At 34.2% G+C, this 19,461-nt stretch overlaps 1 protein-coding gene and 1 non-coding gene across 2 annotated transcripts; both read right to left on the bottom strand.

Annotated features, from left to right (window-relative positions):
- Positions 1-1,335: 1,335 nt before the first annotated feature.
- On the bottom strand, positions 1,336-12,977 carry LOC133879655 (protein LNK2). The gene is made up of 9 exons (XM_062318304.1): positions 12,670-12,977; positions 8,731-9,073; positions 8,482-8,608; positions 7,556-7,874; positions 7,379-7,468; positions 5,095-5,817; positions 4,852-5,009; positions 2,269-2,667; positions 1,336-1,683 (listed from the first exon to the last, which is right to left on the bottom strand). The coding sequence occupies exons 1-8, from the start codon at positions 12,691-12,693 to the stop codon at positions 2,298-2,300; spliced, it is 2,154 nt and encodes a 717-aa protein (XP_062174288.1). The 5' UTR covers positions 12,694-12,977; the 3' UTR covers positions 1,336-1,683; positions 2,269-2,297.
- A 1,619-nt stretch (positions 12,978-14,596) lies between these two features.
- On the bottom strand, positions 14,597-14,669 carry TRNAR-ACG (transfer RNA arginine (anticodon ACG)). The gene has a single exon. It is a non-coding gene; the product is annotated as a tRNA-Arg (tRNA).
- Positions 14,670-19,461: the final 4,792 nt, after the last annotated feature.

The following is a 19,461-nucleotide window of genomic DNA, read 5'->3' as shown; positions in this document are numbered from 1 at the left end:
TCAGGGACTGATTTGTAATTATAATTTACTACAAAGACCATCCATGAACTTTTTGAACCACATTGAGTGATTTGTAATTTATGCCAACCCAAAGACCAGTGGTTCAATTATCCCAATATTTTAACCGAGCTCACTTTTGTAATGAAACTTTTATGGTTTAGAAAGATGGAGTTCAGATGGTTTTTTGTAGATTGTCAAACCAACAAAACAGATTACAACCACAAGAATGATAAGGAAGACGACTAATGCAAAGAAAGAATTGGAGACCTAAAGAACGAGAGCTTTGTGATAAACTTACACTAAGCACCAATCCAGTAAAAGAGAATTACTAACCCCTAATAAAAACTAATACTAACACCTTAAATCAAAAAAACCCTAGCTATAAACCTAATTATGACTAGACTAGAATTAAACTACTAAGGCTCTGCTCTGGCTCAACAGCAATCCCCCCTAGGGGGTTTTTAACAAAAACCATGGACACCTTAACCTGGACCAAAGGGTTAATAGGTACAGGCATCTTGATTGGCACAAGAACCGAAGCCTTATTGGCTTCCAAATGAGGTAGTTCTTCTCTAGCCATCAACAAAAGATAATGCGTTGTCAAAAGGCATTCAATATAATTTTTGCAGAACTAACCAGCTAGCGTTTACCCTAGTTAATTCACAGAGATTCACAACCACAATAAAGAAAACAAGAATATACAAGCAAAAAGTGAGCCAGAGAATATATAGAAGCAAAAATAAAGAATGTTATGTAAGTGATATACATGCCAACTCAATATGACAAAGCATGTTAGAGTAATGATACTCTTCATACCGGTTGATATATGACTTGTTTTAAGTGGTTTACCATGTCAGCCACTTAAAAAAAAAAAAGAAAAAAAAGAAAAGAAAAAGAAAACACTAAAAACACGTTATATCAGCCAGGAAGGCAACTCTTGAAGCATGGAGCTATTCCTAGACTAACAGAATTAGATGAACGAGCTAGCTGTGATATATGAGTGTGAAGAGTAGCATTACTCAACATGTTATGATCTTCAGCTCGGAAGAAATGCAATTGTGCCTACAATTTACAACTCTGCAAATGTCAATGTCATCAAATTCACACAAAATTATGATTACTATTTACTAAACATATCCTGATAACAGACTAGATTTGAAATTTAAATATCTAACTACAACAGGTATTATTCAGATTTTTTTTGAATACTTACCTGGACTGAGGATAAGCCTAAAATATTAATTTAACTTTAAGTAACACTAGGGCTAGAACACAAATAAAGAATCTCCAAAACCAGTACAATCATATATTCAAAGTCCTCACAAAATCAAGATCTTATCATAAGAGACTATTTTTAAGATAAGCAGACAGCACACCAATTTCATAATGAAGTTTTCAGAATAATTAGTTAGTGGCCATCCTCACAGAATTGGCATGTATGTATCTGCCAAGACTAAAAATTATTAAGTAGGATCACTATTTCACGCATCAGACACAATACATATTAAATCATACACTCGACATTCATCACCATAAGGATACAGACCAGTCAACCTTGAAACAGAGATACATAGTTATATTGAACATACTACTTGAAACATGCACAGGCGCAATTTTTCTAGGGTCTTCCATTATAATGATGTTTGAGGTTCCATGATCCACACTTGATAAAGATCCAGTAGGCTGACAATAAAAGAAAACCTTGGCGTAAATGCATATATTTATGTATGGAAACTTAGAAAGCATATCAATCATAGGAATCAGGGATGTACAAGCGGAAGGTTATTAACTACGACTAACATACGCGGCTAGTAAAAACAACTAGCCGCGTATGCAGAAGTGGATGACGGTTTTAGGGTAAGTGGATGCGGTTAATAATCGCATCCGTATACCCTTATATATATCAAATTCACCAAAACGACATTGTTTTGGACCTCTGGTAATTGATAAAGGGTTTAGTTTAGGTTTTTAAGTTGGAATGTGGAATCAAGATATGGATTGCATCTAAAACACTAGGGCTTAAAAACACTAAAACATGCACAAAACACTAAAAACAAGCTTAAAACATCTTCAAAATTGTTTAAAATAGGATCTAATAGAGGCCCAAAACACTAAAATAGGCCTAAAAGGGCCATTGCCTAATATGTGGATAACGGTTAATAACCGCATTCAATAACTGCTATAACCGTACGGATAGTTGTTTAGTAACCGCATCTGCATGTACATCCCTAAATTATTTAATAGGCATGGAAGAGATGAAGGAATTACCCTAATAGAACTCTAAAAAATTTCTCCATTCATTTAGAGGCTTCCACCGCCATAGCTCCACCATCTGCAGGCTCATTGTTTGAAGCATTCTTTGAAGTGTCTATGCAAGGACCGCTCTTAAATTGATCCGCATGTTGGGGCTCAGCCAATGGGCAAGAAATCTTAGATTCCTGGTGGGGAAAGTTTTGTATACTCTTTGTACTCTCTGGCAAGCACCCCACCATTGGCAAGTTTGCTAAGCCTGCTGCTCTGCGTTCACATGGAAGCTTTGCGGAAATAGGTGATTCAGGGGTATCAGGATGTTTTCCTGGGAACTCCAAAGGCCTATGAAAGAGCAAATGAGCCACAGTTCGGTCTATGGGATTGGTATCTGTTTCTATGTCAGGCATCCCTGAATACCTGCAACACCATATGGTTCAAGTAAGGAAAATATCAAAATAATAATAAGTTTGGCATCTAACACAAAAAGGATGTAACTGCACCATAACTAAACTGTAATGTTGATACTCTTAAGATCTTAAGAATTCAACCTAAAAGCTTAAGCTGGAAGGTGGAGAGGCCCAGTTAGTAAATGAACTTGTATCAAGGTATAACCTCACTGGTATGGTACCTTCTCTAACACTAGCCCACGTGGTAATCCAATAGATATAGAAACATAGATGCAAATGAGCCAAGCACATGGGGTCCAGTAACAAACAAACTAGGCTCTAATATTGTTCTAGAGCATCCAACCCAAGAATTTATGTTACAGGTGGAAAAATCCAACTAGTACATGAACAAGCATTAAGTTCCACGAGTACCCAGTATGTTGTAAAAGTCCATGGGCCTTACTCACTCTAAAAAGACGCCTTGAGAGAGGAGGGGTGTCCATGGCTTATAAACTTTCCAGGTCAATAATCTCTTGGTGATGTGAGATACTTTAACACGCCCTCTCACGTGTGGCATCTTTGGCCAAACACGTGTTCAACAACGGGAAGGAAATACCCAACATCGTCTAAGGAACCCGCTCTGATATTATGTAAAAGTCTATGGGCCATACTCTCAAAAGATGCATTGAGAGAGGAGGAGTGTCCATGGCTTATAAATTTCCCAAGTCAATAATCTCTTGGTGATGTGGGACACTTTAACACGCCCCCTCACGTATGACATCTTTGGCCAAACATGTGTTTAACAACGAGAAGGAAAGGCCCAAGATCGTCCAAAGAACCCGCTCTGATACTATGTAAAAGTCCATGGGCCTTACTCATTCTCAAAAGAGGCATTGAGAGAGGAGGGGTGTCCATGACTTATAAACTTCCCAGGCCAGTAATCTCTTGGTAATGTGGGACACTTTAACATATGTAACCTTCTTTATCAATACCTTCTTCTGGGCTCAAATAATAATGGAGATTTTAACTTTCAAGTGTAAATAAAGTGATGCGACTCACCAAAAGTTAAGAATAGGTGTTTGAGTAAGAACCATAGGATGCAAATGATGGAACCAATTAATGAATTCATTAAAACATTTATTTCAGAAAACTGGTAGACAACCAGGTATAGAATATGTCATATTCAACTTCTACAAAAAAAGAGTTAAAAAAAGGTCTTAAAGTGTTGTTGTAAATATCATTCAAACTTGTACTTTTATACTGACTAAGCTTGTCTCCTGCCTCAAGGCTTCTTGACTTTTGGGCACACAACTAATGGGTCATATAAATCAGCTCTCCCTCTTTCTCCAAACTCACACAGGTACATAAAGCCTATGGCTCTGTTTCAATTTCTCTTTCTTGAATAATGATTTTGTATTATCTGACAAATCTTGCCCATAGTTTTAGTGGTACATTTATTTTCTTTCAATATCAATCACTTTTTCTCCATTATTGTAAGGTAATCAAAAGACTAATTCTTCTGACACGGCCATAAAAATGTCACCCAAAATGTGGATTGTTGAGGTATGTAGAATGAGTATGATAACATGATTTTTTTTAATAAACTATAGGGGTAGGAGTATGCAAGATACCAAGAGTTCTAATTGGCTGCAAATTGTCAAGATTTCTCATTGTCTGTAGGTGAGTTATCAAGAATTCTTATCAGAACTTTTTTTTATTTTTTATTTTTTATTTTTTTTATAAGTAATAAACTGGTATATTAAAAGCATAAGGCGCCCTAAGTACACCGGAAATATACAAGAGAAAGTACCTAACTAGAAATTGAAAAACGATTTCTTATCAAAACTCGAATGATTTCATTATGTAATCATCATTCTAGTTATCTATAAAGAGAAGATCCAAATGAATGACTAAAGTTGGAGAAAAAGGAATATTCAGTTTCTCTTATTCTTAGCAAAGTCAAATTACCATTCACATTTCCGTCAGATTTCTACCTTTCCTTTTTATCCTAGTTAGTAATGCAGCAGAAATGTTCACTAAATCGAATTCTTTGGTTCATAAATTTGTAAGCCAATTTAGTTTTTTTTTTTAAAAAAAATTAGCAACAACAAAAGTCCATGATAGTTAAATTGAACAGCTTCCATGCATAGAAAAGGGAAAAAGAGGTGTCCAATTTGAAGATATAGACCATGATAACTGTATTAGGTGTACTAACCTGTTACAACCATTGATTTCTTCTTTTGCAATGACTTCATGTTCACCCCAGCTACTTTTGTTGGTACTGCTTGTATCACTAGCATAATGCCTTTGCATTGCACTTTGAGCCAACCGGAACAAGCTATCCCGTATACAAAGTCTTAATTTCATGTCCAACTGTAGCAAAACATTGTTATCATAAGTTTGTAAATAGTCCAACTTACTCTGTGAAGAAACCAATCCCCTTGGAAGTCAAGCATACCTTTGAAGTAATATCTTGAAGCCTGTAAAGTATTGTGTCCTCCACTGAATAATCAACTGCCACAGGGACTGTATCGGAATCATCTTGTTCAATAGGTGAGTTAGGATCCAGAGAAGGGAGAGTGTTTATATCTTCAACTTCAAGATCAGCTTCCTCAAAGTGCTGATTTTGGCTATCTGGAGGACATATTTGAGTGATGGAATGATTGCTAGATGGGACTTGATGACTGAATTGTTGCTGTTGTTTCTGAATGGCAAACATTGCCTGCATTTGCTGCCGCCTCCTTAATTTTTCAATTTTTTCCTGAGGTGTCATGGTCAGAGGTTGCACAGGGGTTTTCACTGACTTGCTAACAGGATTTGCACCACCTGGATAACCTTCATGAGCAGAAAGCAAAGGTTGATGCTTAGGCTCAGCAAACTGAATGTGGGCAAGCACAGGCATGGCTGGGTATGGATTTGTGAGATTCCCGTATGCCGCTGGAGCCACAAATGGATTGGCAACATGCTGATATTGCAAAGACTCGGGTCCTGGAATCTGCCTATGTTGATTGAGCATTGAAGAGGGAGGAGATTGTAGCATGGGGGGAGCCAATTGGTTCTCAAATTGTCTAGACGGGTTTCTCGATGGAGACCAGGTCCCATACAAATGTGGCAATGTCTTCCCCTCACTCTTCACCTCTGATTTTCTCCGACTTTTCAACCCTCTTGTTTGCTTAGAAGCCTGTTATATGAATAAGAAATGAGAACAGTAGACAGACATTTTGGGTGAAAAATGATTACAGAATTGGAAATTGATCTGAGTAACATAAATTTATAAAAAACTTGCAGTCATCAGAATGTATAATGTCAGGCATGCACAAAGAATAAAAATAAAGACATGCATTAAAACACGATTTACATTAGGAATACAAACTCCCAAGATGGAAAGAGTAAGTTTGAGCCACAAAAAAAAAAAAAACTTGCGTGGGGATATTTTTTTGATGACGAGGAACCCCTCCAAGGCAGGGCCACTTCGTGTACTCACCCCTGTTAGATAAACCTCAAACCCATGTAAAGCGCCCTCTCCACACGGATCGGGTAATACTCCGGCTTCGCCGGCGGGCTGGCCCCAAAGAATTGTTTGCACCCAAGGGGATTCAAACCTTAGTCCTCATGAGACTACCACAAAGACCAAGACCCTTACCACTTGAGCCAACCCCTTGGGCGGGGATATAACAAGCTAAAGTGCACTGCTGTTCCTTCTGTACTCATCAATAGTACTTTTCCAGTCTTAACAAACAACCAAATGATGACTCTACTTCAGGCACTCTACATCATGAACATCATGCACTTGGCAGCCTAATCTAGGTTGTTTTACATCAGAATGTTGTCAATCTGCGCAAGTACCCAAGTTCTACCTAGAAAAGTCAGGTAACAGTTCTTTCTCATACATGCAATATCGTCATATTACACATATTTGGCTGAAGCCACATGAAGATGCAGATTTTTATTCAAACTATACGAAACTTCGGACCTAATTCAACAACTATAATCACCGTGCTAGATCTCTCCATTTAGTTTCAGAACACTTGGATAATACATTAGGGGAAAAGGATATATAATATTTTCACTAGGAAGCATATGTTTTTTTTTTTGTTTTTTTTTGTGGGGGGGGGGGGGGGGAGGGTTTAAGTAAGAAGCATAAGTCTCAATAAATCATAGCAGCATAATTTAACATAAACAATAAGCCCTGTAAACTGTCCAAGTGTAAAAAGGCTGGTACACTGTCTCTATAACAATTGAGGGCACTGCCACGCCATAAATCCTTAGAGACAGGAAACATTTTACGTAATCAGTATGGGGGCATTCAACAAGTCAGACTGCAGCCTACCAAGACTCGGGGCCAAAGCTACCTCAATCCCACATTGCCCTTTGTTTAAGCATTTGGTTCCGGCCAATTTAAGTTATTGACAGTATCCACACAAAGAAAAGTTATAGACAAGCCAGAAACTAAAAAAATCTCCACAAATGGAAAAATAAGTATTAGATATTATAAGTTGTCCGTCACAGGTCTGTCTTATATTTGATATTTTTGGCCTGAAAATTTTAAAGATGGACAGCAAATAGGTTCTAATAAAAGGAACATGTTTGTCTATTGTCAGTTGACATTATTTTGTGGGTCCACCATACAAGAACATTAATTGAGGTGTAATCTTGAATGCAGATTGCAGATTGCAGATACAATTAGGCATCAAGTACAATACTATTATGAGGCTGAATTGGAGGTTCAAAAGAAAAGTTACCTTATCTATAAACTCATTGGTGTTCACAACATTTTCAACAGCTGGTCGAGAGGTCGCTGCAGAGGTCTTCCTTACCATGTCGATATCTGTCTGCAAGAGACAAACAAAAATAATGTGATTTCTATGGTTCACTAGTTTAAATGAAAGCATTTTGCACAGCAAAATAAATTGTATTACCTTCTCCTTATCTATTGGCTTACGTTTACCTCCAGCATATTCCACATGATCTGAGATTGCACGTGCATTCTGCATATCATGAAGTGCCAGATCTTTGATTTTCCCATGGCCAATAGTATATGACAGGTCATTGTGTCGCAAATATTCTGTTTTATTTTCCAATTGCTCAGATGCATTCCTTAGTCCTCCTGACACCGGATTTGGTGAATCCGCAGATGTGGGGAAAGTTTTTACTGGGCTGTTAGCTACATCTTTAGAAGAAGACCATAGCTCATCAGCACTACCAAGACTCACATTGCCAAAAATTGGATCTTCATTGCTGCAAAATCATCACTTGTGAGGATATTGAGTCAGATGGATAGAATACAAGTGAAAAAGGAAAATAAAAAAGGAAAACTAAGTAAAGGAATACTATGGAAATGAAGGGACAAAGAGAATCTTTTCACAGTTAACCAAGCTCACCATCCTCTTCCATCAAATGTTTATATTGATCAGTTGCACTTTTAGCTTAAGCCATTATGTTACAAACTCCAATAAACAGAAAACACCAATTATAAAATTGAAAAAAAATAAAGTTTTATCGATATTGAAATAGTCAACCAACTTTTAACAATAGTTCCACTTTTTGGAAGTAAAAAGAATCCAAGCATGAAAAACTGTCAAATTAGTTTCTATATTTCAACTACTATTGTTTTCATTTCTACGGCTAAAGAACTTGGATGATTTGAGGCAAATGAGGAAGCCATGACATTTGGAAAATTCTCACATTTTGTTAGATAACGTTAGTAACATAATTTTCTGCAGCATGGTCATTTGTCAAGTTCAGAAAAGAAAAAATAGAAGAAAATTAAAATACTTTTATCAGGACGTTGTCAAGGCGATCTTCATTACCATACAGAGAAAAAGAAACAGCTATCTTCAATTACCTAAAAATTCGATCGAAATCGTCAAAGCTTCCAATGTTAACCCAGTCATAGTCAACCAAATCACCTTGTTCTTTACCTTCATGGGTATTTTGAAAAATTTCAGCATCTTTATCAAGTTGAGCCGCCTCTGCTTTCAAAATAAATTACGTTAGAAATGATAAGATCATATTACAAATTATGCCCAGTCTGTCGCTTGGGGCACACACACTCACACATACAATTTATTCCAATAATTGATATTTTTACCACCTCTTCCTGAATTATATTTTCCACTTTCAGTCAAGTCGTTAGATACTTCAGTACCCATGGAATCCTGATCAGTTTTGGCAGCATTGGATAAGGACAAATCAGGCCATGAATCCATGCCAAATCCTGAAGTAGTAATATCTTCATTGGTGTCAAGGTCAGAACTGCTCTCCAGCTTCCTGCCATGTAAACCAATTTTAGACCCAGCTTTCCTCTGCTCAGTAGGCTTGATGTTAGCAGCATCTTGGTTCCATTCTTTCTTGTTGCAATAATCTTCACTTGCCTCAGGATAAGGCACAATATGGTCACCACTCTCAGCACCCTCATCCCATATTATATTTGAAAGCTGAAATTATAAGTAGGTTAAGCATCACCATGACAAGTAAGGATAACAATGTCATCTAACCAGATAAAACATCTTTGAGCAGTTCATAGAATAAACGTTTGAAAAGTAAATAAAAATTTATGCAACCGTGTAAACTCAGTGGTGTATTTGTGAAGCAAAGACAAAAAGTGCAGCAAAACCAATGTTGTACTAGAGCATAAGTATGCAATAGTTCACGACCAACAAAGTAGAAGATGGTGACAGGATCTAAAAGACTTAGGGTTGTGTTGTCATATCTTAGATTAATAGGTCCACTTCGTATTACATGATGAGTGAAGCTGCAACTCTATCATGCCAAATGGGGCTATATCTAAAAAGAGAAGTCATGACGAGAAGTGACAGTGTCACTTTTAAGATTACATGTGAAGTGGCAGTTTCAACTTTTAGTATGAAATGGGAATGATGGTACCCACTTTTTGCAGTGACCTCATTTCTCAGTGACAAATGTATTTTACGATATATACCAGATATGGTAGCAACACATCTTCCACCTTTGGTGTCTCTCAGAAAATAATTTCTTTAGGCATTCTCACTTATCAAGAAAAAAAATTCTTTAGGGCACTCTTATAGTAGAGCAAATTTAGCTTGCAGTGGCATCTGAGGCTGTTTAACCCGTCTATTGGCTCAGATTAAGTATCATAAAACCCACTGGAGCTCTAATATTTCTCAAGTAAATTGGGACTGACAGGAACTTAAATAATAATCATAACTCAAAATGTGAACCTCAAATTTTCAGTTGGACATTGAAAAATCATGGTCGGTGTTAAAAGTTGTCTATGTTTTCAAAGACTCAAATTCAAAAACCTCCAGAAAGCAATGGTTCAAAAGTGCGAACTTGTATGCTGTTTGAAGGAGCACTTTTTAAGCATACTTAGAAAAGTAAGATCCATGCTACTACCAAGGTGATAGAGGATCCTGCACTAAAAAATCATTCTCATGGGACATTGACTATTGTGGTGAAAACAAATTTTAAACAGATAGTATTTACTGAAGAGCCTAGCAAAACCAAAGAAAATAGTACTAACTGAAGATTAGACTTTTTTATAATAATTGGTATTAAGGGAAAGGAAGAGCAATTTCACATATCGCATGGAATTATTTCTGCAAAACATTGTGGACATTAATAAACTCTTAATATTCACCGTGATTCGAGCTAGACTTATCTGTATAAGTATCAGGAAAAATAACATTTTAGCATTTGGTGAATTTGGGTTGTTGGAAGTTAACTTTCCATTTTTTTTTTCATAAAATAAATTTATTAAGAAGCACCAGATGGGCATAACACAAGTACATAGGGCAGATACAAAAGGGAACACCACTAAAGAAAAGAGGAAGAAAATAAAAGAAGAATATCTACAAATCTTGTCCTGAAATTGAGGATGTCAATGAATCAGAAAACGAACCCAAACTCTGAAAGAAAGATGAACCAAGTCATAAGCAAATAAGGTCTCAACGAAACTCATTATGATGACCCTGTCAACTTGCCCTTGCCTTGGAAGTTGGAAGACCCTATTGTTCCTCTACTACTGTATGCTCCACATCAGATGAGATAGCAATGCTCCCCAACCTATGGAAGACCCCATAGTGCCTCTTGGCTAGATTGACAAGATAATTGCTAATCTAGGATTTATTTTAATGATAAACCTGATCAGCATGTATCTAAGAAACTTTGTTCAACAACCTGAGAAATTGAGGATAGATGGTGTCTACGGTAAAAATGGTTGTACAGAGAGGTTTAAGGAAAATTTGCTATTCGGATGAAAAGGAAAAAAGGTTTGATGAAATTTGCTATTCAGATGAACAGGATAAAGGTGTGATGAACTTAGTTACTTAGAAGAACCGCTAACACTAGCTTTATTCAAAATTAGGTAAGATTTTCCAAAGACAACAGGAAAAAAGAAAACAGCGGCATGAATCTTGAATACGTTAAACCAATGCACAACCATGGGAGCGATTTATGTATAGGAAATAGAACAGATCTTTATGCAATAAAAAACTAGAGATATGCTCTAGTGTGAAATTTGGGGGAAGTTTTTGAGTATAAATTTTTCTATGAATGGAGACCTATATGTGCATTTGCTGTATTGAATTTAGGCATAGAGATGTCAAATGCCTTAAAAACACCACAAGTGAAACAATAGTAAAGTGAACCAAAGAGACAGATGTGGCGGCAAATCCCAATGAAACTGGTGCAAGAAAAGATAGGTTAAACGCTTCGAGGTTAGACATAGCGGGAAGCAATAGAACATACAAATGGCTAATGCCATTGTTGTGGAAAATGGAAAGACACCAAGTTGGGAAACTGTAGGGAAAAGTATATGGAGAAGAAGATCCCACTCTCCTTTCTTCTTGCCCCTCTTTTGCTCACTATCTCTTCCCAGTTGCTTTTGAGGAGCCTCCTCTCTTTCTGTCTTCTTTTCCCTTAGATCAATGTGTTGAATACTTGGAATCAATCAAATAAACCAAGAAAGAAGGAAGTAAACAACCTCAGAATCTGATCTGAAGATACAATGAACTTCCTTAAGGAATGGCAGTGGTTGTGGAGACAATGATGTCAGTACTGATGCAAGAAACATTCTATTACACCATCAGGCGCGTCTTGGTCAAATATTTTTGTCCCTAAAAACACCAAAGCTCAAAATCTCCCCTATGATTCCACTTTGTGCAATATTCCACATGAGATTTCTTCTGATAATTAATAAATTTCTTTTTATTGGAATATCACTTTCAGAAATTCTATTTCTCCAGTTCAGCCCAATCCTTGTTCCTTCATGGCTTCATGTCTCTTTGACTCCATCAAAGGACTCTTCCCTGAACCATACAAACTAACTTCAACTCCTATTTTTCACATTGAAATACCATTTAAATCTAAAACAAACTCATTACTGTTTCAAAATCAAGGGAAATTGCGAGTCTATTTCCATATTCCAAGAGACCGACTAGTTCACACAATTGAAACATTACCCACATTCAGTCTCTTCAACAAAAAGCACCACCTAATTTTTTAGATTCTGACACGATTCTCGGCTTCTCGCCCCATCAATTTGGTGAACATCTAACTAAATATAAAGAAAAATCTAAAAATGAAAAAACCCATTGGATTTTGCTTGATTATGTTACTATTCAAAGTTTTCAGTAGCAGTATAGAAGGTTTTCAAGCTAAAAGGGGCATAATTCAGCAAACTTTCTAATTCTTTTTAGCAAACAGTGAGTTTTTTAATACAACACTAACACATACCTTACAACTTTGTGTTAATTCGTTGAGCTAACAACATCAAAATCTATTTCAGCAGTACCGCACAAATTCACAAATATTGGAAAATTCAAAAAAACAAAAAGAGAGAGAGAGACCATTCCATAACAAGAACAGAACAATCTGAACATAACCCAGAGAGCAAGTTCACATATTAAGCTCAAATTCTCATACAAACAGTCATTTCAACACTCATACAAGAAGAACCAACACATGTGCATAAATAAACAGATGAAAAAACATAAATTAAATAGAAAAAAAAATCTGGGACTTAGAATTTTTTTCTTTTAACGAATTGGGTTACCTCTTCGTCGTTCCAATCAAACATTTCTGAAAATCCCAGAGCAAATCTCTATTCCAAAACCCAATACATAGCCACGCAGTGCACGCACGTTGATTGTCTTGCACATTTGCCAAGTCCCCAGAAAGAAGCTTACAGAGATAGCATGGAATTCCCAGAACACAACCACATGCAAATCCTACAAAGACCAAACACAGGCGACCAACATCATGCAAAGAGCTCGATTTGCACTTTTGTAACTTCGTTGTTTGTTGTTTGTTGTTGTTGTTTCAAACGGCAAGCAAAGATAATTCACAGTAAAACGGAGTTTTTTTCCAGAGTCAGAAAAAGGTGGTGGTGGGGCTCTCCAGCACGTGATATCACGTGGGTTGTGATTGGCCGACTGTGCGACACGTGTCCATTCGTATCCGAGTTTGTGGCTAGGAGGAAGCGATCTAATGCTTAAACGTGATTGGCCGGACACAGATTTGAATTTCATTTCATTTGGGTTTCATTTGGGAGTGGGCCCGGTGGGTGGATCTCGATCGTGGTGGAGGTGGTTTTGGAGGTCGCTTTCAGTTGGGCCGAGAGTGGGCCTGAATGTTGCGTTTGTGTACATTGTTTGTCCAAAGTTTTTTTAACAATAAAGTTATTTTTTGTGATTATTTTATTTGGGTGATTCATGATTGTGCCCTTGTGGATCATGCTTGTGAGATTTTTTTGACTTTGCCTTTGCCTATAAATGTAATCCCATCTTTATTCTATTGCTCAATCATATTTTTTTTAACATTTAGTTCAACAAGTTCAAAGAAAAATTGACCGTCCAAAGTTCAGATTCTCTACAAGTTTTATTTTTTAATTCAAATATGGGAAGAGGGTTATAGAGGATCAAACTAACAACAAACAGAACCCGAACAGAACTGGCAACAAAGACACAAACACAAACAACAAACGATAGGCAATGGCGTCATCTATGATTCCAAAAGATCTTATCAATTTCAAGTTAAATGAATATGATTCATGTTAGGATGCAAATTAGATTTTATAAATTTAATATTGTACATGTTGCCATGTCCTTTTTAAACTTTAAATGATGTGGTACAATGTACATCATTATATGCAACAAAACAAAATCTTAATCGTAAGATGGATTATCTTCATTTCACTTGAAATGGAAATGATCTTATGCCATCAGTCCTTCCTTTCTACTCCTTTTACATGGAAGAACAAAAAAAAAAAAGAAGAAGAAGAAGAAGAAGAGAGAGTAAAAGAGACTATTGTAACATATGTACTCAATGCTTATTATTTTCTTGTCTATTAACCTCAATATACAACACATCTATTAAAGGATCCATATGAGAAAATATCAAAAGACCAATATGATATATTATATAAAATCCAAATTCCTCCGACTAAATTTGAGAATCTATTTTACTATTAAAATTTTGTTTTGTTGTATCTTACGGTGTGTATGATACTTCATTATTTTAGAGTTTTAAATGATTTGATAATATATACACGATTAGATAAGTAAATTGTAAACTAGAATGGCTTGAACAGAAGATAATATAATAACTAAAAAACTTTACACCTCAATACATTATTGTGCTTCATAATGATGGAGTGTTCTTTTACTTTCTTTTGATAAAGTATATATGCACCCACATCATAGGATAAAATATGATTATTTAATGTTTCCATACTTTAATCATTAGGTAGTGAACACTTTGCACAAGGAGGAACATACATATATATATATATATATATATATATATATATATATATATGCTTGTTATTCAATGGGGTTTTATTTTGGGCTCGGCCCACTGTTTATTCTCAGGCCCTCTTTCTTGTTTTTGGGCTATTAGTCTCTGACCCTTTATTGTTCGTTTGGAGCAAGGAAAAAGCAAAACAAAAAAATGGTTAATTAAAAACGAAGGCTTTATTAATTCGACTCCACTGGGGATCGAACCCAGAATCTCTGGTTTCGTAGACCAGCGCCTTATCCATTGGGCCATGGAGTCATTGATATGATAATTGTTTAAATTAATGGATTAAATCTATTTTGAATAAAATTCTGCCTTATTTGTCTGTATCCAAATACAACAATCTCAGCCTCTCAGGCCTTCAGCCTGCAGAATCGGTAAGAATTTTGTGATTAAAAGGGTTTTTGTGAACTCCTAATTATATGTTTCTTAATTAAGAGAATTTCTAGTGATATTCTTTGTTTGTTCATGTTTTTAGTAGGTATTTTTTATTTTTCTGTTTGAAAAAGTATTTTGATATAACATAAAAATGAAAGTATTTTTGAGTATTAGAGTCCGATTGGGTGTTCGATTTTTGAAATCGGAATTCAATTCTAATTCATTGTGTAAATTTCGAGGTTTGATGTTGTGAGATAAAATTTAAAAAAATTTGAAAAAACTGAATTAAATATGATTTGTTTTTAAAAAAAGCAGAAAAGAATCAATATTCTTTTTTATTACCAAACGTTAGAGTGCTTATTAATGTTTATGTTTTGAAAAAAAAAAAAAAACGCACACACACAAATGGAAAAAAGAAAAAAATTATCAACAAAAGATAGCTTCGCATTTATTCATGTTTTGACTCTCTTCCATTAAAAATTTTGGTTCCGTCCCTTCTTACGAGAGATTGTGACGTTGAGATTCCTCCTAAAAAAACAAAGACCTTAATTGATGAAGAATCTGTTTGAAATTGTGTTGAGAAATAAATTTTTTAAAGCCAGAAAAATCTCTATTTTTAAATTACATAATTTAAGAATTTATAATTTATTTGAAAATTGTAAGGGATCTTGATCATATTTCAAAATTTCATTTTACTTTTTATTTTTATTTTTTTTAGCAAAACGTCAAAGAAGTACTTTTTAAATTTTTTACCAAACGGACAAACTATATATTTGTTTGACAACAAATTTTATGTACTAAATTAAAAATCCTTTTTAAACTCCTTAACGTATGCTTAAACCAGCTTTAACAACCTTTAATTTGACCTACCAATATTCTTAGGCAAAAACAAACAAAACCACCGAGCACATGCAGCACCAAATTCGGCCTGCATATAACGTAGAGCCGGGCGAATTGTATTGATGAAGCCACGATTATCAACTCATTTCCTTCCACTTATTCACTCACACCCATCACAAACCATTAAAGATAGATAGATAAGCAGCTTTTCCAATTGTCCTTTTACCAAACTCATGAAAACATATCTCACCAACTAAGTTTGTAAACAATTCATGTCTCTAAATTCTCTAAATTTAATATTTTGCAGGGAAAAAAAATGAAATTTTAAATAAAATTATAAAAAAGTGTATCGTTTGGAAATGTATTTTTAAAAAATGTGATTTCAAAACGTAAAAAAATTTGCATTTTCAAATCGCAGGCGAATGATGCGTTTTTAAAAGCTAAATAACGAGTTTACCTAGTGCTTGTGTTTTAAAAAAATATTGTTTTAAAATTTCTATTTTTTAAACCGTACGTTGTGAAACCGCAAATCCAAACACGCCCTAATTTTACTATCAACTATTTTGCGATTCATTTTCTACCCTTGACATATATAATTAGTTCAATAAATGGATATATAATTGATTACCGATAAAGTTTTCATTTCTATTCGATCTAATAAATTGATATTTATTTTAGAGCATGAGATTTTTACGTGTATATTTATTTTTAAACATAAATATCAATTTAATAGATTGAATTATTTTCTTCAATTTTTTTTTTTTAAGTTGTGTATTATATTTGGTGCATAATAAAGAAAAAGATGCTCCTTCATCAAAGGCTCTATTTTGAGTTAAAGAAATATATATATATATATATATATATATATATATATATATATATATATATATATATATATATATATATATATATATTTTATAGTGGCAGGGGGTGTATGTGTGTAAAGGATATATATGCTAAGGGTATTGGGCTAAAAAAAAAATAATTCAATATAGTGTTAAGTGTGATTAAGCAAGCCTAAATGTTGAAGGACAAATTTTTTCTTCAAACTGGTATAGAGAAAATTACATTGATATATGTTTTTAGAGCACGTGATTCTCACATGCATTTTTAATATGCATGCGAGAATCACATACTCTGTTAATCCTATAAAAAAATATATGTAAAAATCACATGTTCTAAAAATAAATGTCAATTTAATAAACTATATTAGAGAAAATTGCTTTGACTTAATTTAAAATAAAACTTTGACGAAGTTGGTATAATAAATTTACCGTGAGTCCCACTCAACACTCCACTATATGAAAATTTATCAAACAGCTTTAAGCCCGTCACGTGGCAAGCATTCAGCAACCATATTGAGAAGCCTTTCCTTCAAAGGTACGTGTCAATCTCTTCAAAAATTAGACATCACCGGCCATCACAGACTCTTTATCAAAATTTTATTAATATCTTACTGATTTGAGCATTTGAGCGTCTCCTATACCTAATAACAAAAGTCTTGTGTCACTGATTTCAAACCAACCCAACTGAGAGTTTGGTGGACAGCATATACAAGAGGACAAAGGGTCGGTGTCTTCATTTTATTTTCTACCATATATATGAAGTTGTGATGAGGCAGCACTCCCCACCTGCCTAGGTTAAAACTATATATGAAATTTGTTATAAAACCTAGGACCTTCCAAAGTACTTAAGGAAAGTAATTAACAAATAAAAAGGTTGATCCAAACGGTGGGTTTTTAAATACTACTTTGAAAAAGACATTGGTTAATGGTCTCAAGACCACCTTATCTCTTTTGATTTTCTTTTCCTCCTTACGATGTTGGGAGAAACAATGCTTTGATGCTAGAGTTGTTCATACGCAACTAAATATAATTAATTAGTATTTTGTTGTGTTTATGTATCTTCTGTTGTTTTTTTTTATTTTTTTATTTTGGGTTTATGTCTCCTTGTTATTTTTTTTTTCTTGGTTGAATTCGGTTGTGGAGACTTTTGATCCGATTTTTGTGTTGGTCCCTTTCTCTTCTTCAATCTTTACTTCGGACTTGGATAGTGCATTTATCGCTTCAGCCTCTTTTCGGTAGTTGTTACTGTTACTGTTTCTATGTGGGGTACAGATAAGTTCGCCTTAATCAATATGTGTCATTTTACTTTTGTAAGCGTTTCGTGCTGCCCCTTGATAGGACTGGGTTACTTGTTTGACCAATTTATTAATATTTGTTTTTTTTTTTTTGCACTATTTTCCTTCGATTTGGGTTTGTTGTTGGAGAGACCACCATTTTTTTTGTTTTTTCCTTCACTCTATTTATTTTGGATCAGAAGTGTAAGGATCTTCCATTGTAACCCTTTTCCATATTCAATTAAAAAAAAATGTAATTAATTAGTTAATTTCTCAGCCGAATCATTTGTTTTTGGTGTGAATAGAATTAACATTATATTGTAATGGATCCAAATCAAAAGTTTAAGTTGATAAAAAATTATTGATTTATTTGTTAGATTATATTTTTCATATAATATTCCATATTTGATTAATATTGAAATATTCTTTATATACAAGTTAAGTACTCAAATATTGGGAGAGATTTGATTAACATACATGTATTTACTCATTATCATATAAATATGGACCTTTGTATTGTAGACGTACAATTGAAGTTAATGAGAATACAATGTAGTCTTAGTGACCGTTCAATGTGGTGAAAGTAAGTGTCTAACATCGACCTACTCATAATTCTGTCTTTATTTTCTTAGTGACCGTTCAATGTGGTGAAAGTAAGTGTCTAACATCGACCTACTCATAATTCTTTGTCTTTATTTTCTATCTTTACTTTTGCTATTATTCCGATAATTCACATAATTTAGGTTTACTCACAAACTTCAATATTTCTTAATAAGTGAGGTACAACATGTAGAATATTTAATTGAAATGTGAGGTGAATAACGAAAACATGATTTGAATTCAAAACCTTTGCTCTGATACTAAGTTAACACACCAGTACTTACTGTACTTATCCTAAAAACTTAAATTGATAAAAAAAAATATTGATTTAACAATTTAATTAATATTTTAATAAATATGCATGCATGTCTTGATTCATTGTACAATGTGAATGCAAAATATAGGACGCTTAATTAATTAATATGAAATTTATATAATAAATTAATTTCCTGTATCTCTTGTATCAAATGTGAACTCAAAGATCACATTGGATTTTGAGAAACATAAACAAATGTATAGTACTAGCTTTAAAGTGTGAATTGAAAGTGAAATAAAGGTAAAGTAGTACCAGGAACATATTCCAAATCTCGAAACAGAAAATGCCAAACACCTAATACATTGATTTCGATTTCTCTTCCAAAATCAAAGTATGAAAATTAGATCACCACTTATTTTAAAAGTTTAAGTCGATAGAAATACGTAAATTTAATTATTTAATTAATACTTTAATACTTTTCCTTACACTTGAGTTCAATTTACTTTTTAATAAGTGAAGTCTAGACGTGGAATATAATTGAAATGGGGTGAATAATAGAGTCAATATACGAACTTATGACCTTTAACTCTGATACCATGTTAAATTACTACTTATCCTAAAAGTTTAAGTCGATCGAAAGAGGTAGTTAAATTTAATCACTTAATCAATATTTTAATAAAAAATATATATAGTACTGGAAAAACTTTAATTTATTTTTCTTTTTATTTAATAATATATAATTGGTAGGAATTAAAAATTATGAAGGGGTGTCGATCCGTGCATGCCTGTTCTTCACATGGAAAGAAACGTCCAAACATGAACATCGTGAGTCGGCGTTAATATTGATGTTAAGCATG

The sequence above is a fragment of the Alnus glutinosa genome, chromosome 10 (assembly GCF_958979055.1).
Source record: "Alnus glutinosa chromosome 10, dhAlnGlut1.1, whole genome shotgun sequence".
NCBI lineage: Eukaryota > Viridiplantae > Streptophyta > Magnoliopsida > Fagales > Betulaceae > Alnus > Alnus glutinosa.
Note: the sequence above shows the minus strand (reverse complement) of the source record. Positions and strands in the feature narration are given on the sequence as shown.

What these genes read in the sequence shown, in the direction of transcription:
- LOC133879655 (XM_062318304.1), bottom strand. Translation starts at nt 12,693, where the DNA reads ATGTTTGATTGGAACGACGAAGAG. An exon ending in AGCCAATAGATAAGGAGAAG is followed by an intron (nt 7,469 to 7,555) that starts GTAATACAATTT and finishes TGTCTCTTGCAG; the next exon opens with ACAGATATCGACATGGTAAG. An exon ending in CCAATGAGTTTATAGATAAG is followed by an intron (nt 5,818 to 7,378) that starts GTAACTTTTCTT and finishes TTCATATAACAG; the next exon opens with GCTTCTAAGCAAACAAGAGG.